This window comes from Carlito syrichta, unplaced genomic scaffold, assembly GCF_000164805.1.
Source record: "Carlito syrichta isolate Samal-C Ts95f unplaced genomic scaffold, Tarsius_syrichta-2.0.1 Scaffold174810, whole genome shotgun sequence".
Lineage (NCBI taxonomy): Eukaryota > Metazoa > Chordata > Mammalia > Primates > Tarsiidae > Carlito > Carlito syrichta.
In genome coordinates, this window is record NW_007118906.1 from 45091 (window position 1) to 49530 (window position 4440).

A 4440-nucleotide genomic window follows, 5' to 3' on the forward strand; every position below is an offset into this window, starting at 1 on the left:
CGGCCACCACAGCCTCAACCTGCTGGGCTCTGGCGATCCTTCCGCCTCAGCCTTCCAAAGAGCCAGAACTCCAGGCGCGCGCTACCACGCCTGGCTAATTTTTGATTTATTGTAGAGACGAGGCCTCATCAACTTGCCCGGGTGGGTCTCGAACCCACGGACTCAGACAATCCACTTGCCTCGGCCTCCCAAAGCGCTGAGATGACAGGCTGAGCCCCCAAGCCCAGCCAATTTTTTGATTTTTTTCGTAGCAACGTCTCGCTATGTTACCCAGGCTGCTCTGGAACTCCTGGGCTCAAGTGATCCTCCCGCCGTGGCCTTCCAAAGTGCTGGGATTGCAGGTGTGAGCCACCACGCGTGGCCAGAGTGATTATTGTTAACAGCGATGTATTGCCCGGAAGGGAGGATCTGAAATGTTCCCACACATAGAAACGGTAAATACTCAAGGAGATAGGTATCTTAAATACCCTGGTCATCACACATTCTATGCATGTATCCAAATACCACACTTACCCCGAAACATACGTACAAATATTTCATATCAGTTTTTAAATAAAAGCTCAGGTCTAGTAGACTTTATATCACCTGTCCTGTCCCCTCCCCGCCTTCTCCTCTTCTTTCTCTCCTCTCACCCACTCTGCTCCAACCACACGGGCCTGCATTTTATTCCATGAAATCACCAGTCCCCAACCTGCCTCAGGGTCTTTGCACTGGCTGTCCTCTCTGCCTTAACGAGCTTCATAGCTCCCTTACTCGCCTCTTTCAGGTCTCTCCTCACAAGCCACCTTCCTGATGTCTTCACTGGTTAAAATTGTACCTCTTCCCATTCCTACCACCCTCCCCTAAGCCCCTCCCTTCTCGAATTCCCCTCCCTCCATTTTTGGTGGTCATCTGACACACTAGAATGTTTAATTCCTCCTTATTATTTTGCCCACACCGCCCTCCTGTCCATTCCTCAACTAGAACAAAAAACTCCACGAGGGCAGAGATTTTCATTCATTCTACATGTTTTTATTAAGCACCTACTATGTTCAGACACTGTTCTGTTCAGCAGGGAATTAGACAGACACCGACCCCTGCCTTCTGGGAGCTCACAGTTTATCAGAGAGGGACAGGTTTGAAGCAGTCAATTACCAAAGTCTTTACATAGACTAGAAATCGGCCAGGTGCAGTGAAATTGGCTGGGTGTGGAGGCTCATGCCCGTTATCCCAGCACTTTGGGAGGCCGAGGTGGGAGGATCGCTTGGGCCTAGGAGTTTGAGACCAGCCTGGGCAATGTAGTGAGACCTCATCTCTACAAAAAATACCAAAATTAGCTGGGTGTGGTGGAATGTGCCCGTAGTCCCAGCTACTTTGGAGGCTGAGGTGGGAGGAGCCCTCCGGTCCAGAAGTTCAAGGCTGCAGTGAACTGTGATCCTGCCACTGCACTCTATCCTGGGTGCCAGAGTGAGACCCCCGAGTCCAAAAAAAAAAAAATTGCCTAGAAATGTATTTAATTTCCAGCCAGACCTACTTCCTTTCCCATAGCAGTAGTTCAAAAGTATGCACTTTGGAATTTTTAGCATTAAAATTCTATTTGAACATTTAATTTGCATGCATGCATTTTAGTTGTGCATATTGATGGAGTTCTATGGGACATTTGATACAAGCATACAATGTGTGACAATCAAGCCAGGGTAATTGGGATATTCCTCACCTCGAACTCTGCTGTCATTTCTTTGTGTTGGAACTTTCCAGTTTCACCTTTCTCGTTATTCTGAAATATTGCAATAAATTATTTTTAATTATAGTGGCTCTATTGAGCTACCAAACTCTAGATAGATCTTATTTCTTCCATATAACTGTATTTTCTTTTTTGAGTTGAGGTCTCACTCTCTCCCAGGCTGGAGAGCTGTAGCACAATCATGGCTCAATGCAGCCTTGACTTCCCGGACTCAGATGATCCTCCCATCTCAGCCATCTGAGTAGCTGGGACTACAGGCATGTGCCACCATGCCCGGATAATTTTCTTTCTTGTTTTTTTTTTTTTATTATAGAGATGGGGTCTCGCTCTGCTGCCCAGGCTGGCCTCGAACTCCTGGGTTCAAGCAATCCTCCCACCTCTGCCTCCAAAAATGCTGGGATTACGGGCGTGAGCCCCTGCTCCCAGCCAGGATGGTCATATGATGAAAAGGAAGAGGGTGGAATGAATCTGGGGAACGGCCGTCATCCTTGGCTCTCAGGTTCAGTATTGGAGTTTGAACCTGCCTCTGCTTTGCTTCCAAGCCTTCACTTTTGACTTTCATCTTTCTCTATCTAGTCCTTGGATGTTCGTGGAATGGTCCATGGGCCGGAAGCCTCAGCATCTTCCAGGGGCTTGCTAAAAACACAGAATCTCAGGTCCCCCTTCCCCAGACCTGCTGACTCGGCACCTGATTTTCCAAGGTCTCCTAGGAGACCCAAGGGGAGGCAGAAGATGCCTGTGGACCCCTCTGGGTAGGGAGGATTCAGATCAGTGCTTCTCAGACCTTCCTGTGAGCACAGACCGCACAGGGCTCCTGCTCAAATGCACAGTCTGGCACGGCAGATCCCAGGCAGGGCGGAGCTTCCGCCTTTCGTCAGGCTGCCAGGTGATGCTGGTGCTGCTGGCCCGTGGACACTCGGAGTAGCAGAGGTCTGGGGTCTTCACGGTACTGGATTTCACAGGGTTGGTTGCTGTGTCCGTTTCCTGGGGCAGCCTTAAAAAATCTCCACGAGCCAGGCAGCCTAGAACAACAGAAATGTTCTCTCACAACTCAGGAGGCCAAGAGTCCTGCAGTTAATGTGGTGGCAGGGCCATGGTCTTGGCGAAAGGCCACAGGGTACACGCTGTTCCATGCCCTTCCCTAAAGCTTCGGGTATTGTTGGCAAGCTTTCTTTCTCTCTCTCTAATGCCTCTTTTTTTTTTGAGTTGGAGTCTCACTCTGTTGCTCAGGTCGGAGTACAGTGGCATGATCACTACTCAGCACAGCTTTGACCTCCTGGGCTCAGGTGATCCTCCCACCTCAGCCTTCCTTTTAGCTGGGACTACAGGTACATGCCACCACATCTGGCCAATTTTTTAAGTTTTTGGAAGGAATGAGGTCTCGGTATGTTACTCAGGCTGGTCTTGAACACCTGGACTCAAATGATCCTCCCACTTCGGCCTCCCAGTGTGCTGAGATGACAGGCACGAACCACCATGATGGCCTCTTCTCTCCCTTTTTTTTTTTTGAGTCGGAGTCTCACTGTCGCCCAGACTGGAGTGCAGTGGCCGCTCCCGGCCACCGCAGCCTCGACCTGCTGGGCTCTGGAGATCCTTCCGCCTCAGCCTTCCAAGTAGCCAGAATTACAGGCATGCGCTACCATGCCTGGCTGAGTTTTTGATTTATTGTAGAGATGAGGTCTCGCCAAGTTGCCCAGGCGGGTCTCGAAACTGTAGGCTCAGGCAATTCACTCACCTCAACCTCCCAAAGCGTGGGATTACAGGCTGAGCCACCGAGCCTGGCTACCCTCTTCTCTTCTTATGAAGACCCCAGTCATCCTGGGCTAAGCCCATTCTACTCCAGCCCTGCTTCATCCTCACTTCTTACATCTACAAGGTCTCTACTTCCAGATGCGATCACATTCGCAGGTGCCAGGGTTTAGCACATCTACCTGTCTTCCAGGGGGACACAGTTCACCCCCCAGTGGTCACCTCCGCCCTCCTGTGCTGAATTTCTCTGCAACCTCACCCTGGCTTGTCTTGTCTCATCTCTTGCTTCCACGCCGCCTAGACGTGAATGAGTGTGCAGACACCACCATATGCCCGGCGTATGCCACCTGCACCGACACCCCGGGGAGCTACTACTGCACCTGCAAACGTGGCTTCCTGGCCAGCAACGGGCAAGAGCACTTCAGGGGTCCCAGAGTGGAATGCAAAGGTGAGCCCTCACCCCCAGCGCTCTCCAGCACTGGGTAGGAAGGGTGGGTGAAAGCGGGATGGGGTAGTGGATGTGGGTACGCCCCCACAACCCCAAGCATGAAGCCCTTGTCCCTCCTCCCTCCTTCCCTTCCCCCTTCCTTTTTTCTTCCTTCCTTCCTTCCTTCCTTCCTAATTCTTTTCGAGTCAGGGTCTTACTCCGTCATCCAGGTTGGAGTGCAGTGGCACAATCACGGCTCACCGCAGCCTTGACCGCCTGGGCTCAGGAGATCCTCCAGCCTCAGCCTCCCAAGTAGCTGGGATGATAGGTGCACATCACCATGTCCAGCTAACTTTTCTATTTTTTTTTGTAAAAAAAAGAAGACTTACTATGTTGCCCAGACGGGTCTCAAACTCCTGCGCTTGAGCATTCCTCCTGCCTTGGCCTCCCAAGGTACTGGGATTATGGGCATGCGCCACCATTCCTGGTCTTCCTTCCTTCCTTCCATCCATCCTTCCTTCTTTCCTTTCTTTCTTCCCTC

At 51.1% G+C, this 4440-nt stretch overlaps 1 protein-coding gene across 1 annotated transcript in view; it reads left to right on the top strand.

Annotated features, from left to right (window-relative positions):
* The window catches only part of ADGRE1 (adhesion G protein-coupled receptor E1), a 60973-nt gene that overhangs the window by 14824 nt on the left and 41709 nt on the right, over positions 1-4440 (top strand). Inside the window, exon 2 of the mRNA XM_021709334.1 lies at positions 3774-3920. Coding sequence (XP_021565009.1) covers positions 3774-3920 — 147 coding nt within the window. The remainder of the gene's footprint in view (positions 1-3773; positions 3921-4440) is intronic.